The sequence below is a fragment of the Ostrinia furnacalis genome, unplaced genomic scaffold (genome assembly GCF_004193835.3).
Source record: "Ostrinia furnacalis isolate ACB-3 unplaced genomic scaffold, ASM419383v2 OfSCF7179, whole genome shotgun sequence".
In the NCBI taxonomy this organism is placed as follows: Eukaryota; Metazoa; Arthropoda; class Insecta; order Lepidoptera; family Crambidae; genus Ostrinia; species Ostrinia furnacalis.
Window position 1 is genome coordinate 1 of NW_021137418.1, and position 614 is coordinate 614.

General features: G+C 59.8%; 1 protein-coding gene across 1 annotated transcript; it reads left to right on the forward strand.

Annotated features, from left to right (window-relative positions):
* Positions 1-5: 5 nt before the first annotated feature.
* On the forward strand, positions 6-608 carry LOC114363616 (uncharacterized; the record flags this gene model as incomplete). Its single annotated transcript, XM_028319390.1, has 1 exon — positions 6-608. A coding segment is annotated over one exon (603 nt), but the record flags the coding sequence as incomplete, so codon positions are not given.
* Between the last annotated feature and the right edge of the window lie 6 nt (positions 609-614).

A 614-nucleotide genomic window follows, 5' to 3' on the forward strand; every position in this document is an offset into this window, starting at 1 on the left:
GGGCGGCGCGCGCCGGCCTCCGCCTGCGGCCCGCCGCGCTGGGCGCCGACGCCGCGCCGCGCCGAGAGCTGCTCGCGCTGTTACACGAGGGAAACGACTCTTTCTTATTTTTGGATTACGATATGTGGTCTGACCTCGACCGGGTATACGTTATCGATCCACCGCCGGACGAAGACGAAATCGATGAATCGGTGCGCCTCGCCGACACTTGGGCGCTGAGTCAGGTGGCGCCTGACGTTTTGCAAGCCTTTCACAGATTCGAGCCCTCTCCGACGGATCTGCGTAGAGTGCTCGAGCTCGAAGCCGCCGGTTCGAACGTCACGGAAGCCGCCTGCGCGGTGGCGTCGAACGTCGCACGGTTCGAATTTTGGTTCGATTCGAAGTTAAAGTACGACACGTCGTATCTGCTGGACGTGTTTCTGTGCAAAAGCGACCCGGACAAAAAAGAAATCGCGGAGGTCATACCGAAAATAATCAAAACGGTCGCTTCGCAGACGAAACTGAGCTTCGAATTCAACGTATCCGTTTTCGACGTGGACTGCGAGGACGAAAACTCGCTGATGAGGAAGTACATCGAGCGCGCCCAGAGCGCGCACTGGGCGCGGGCGGCGGGC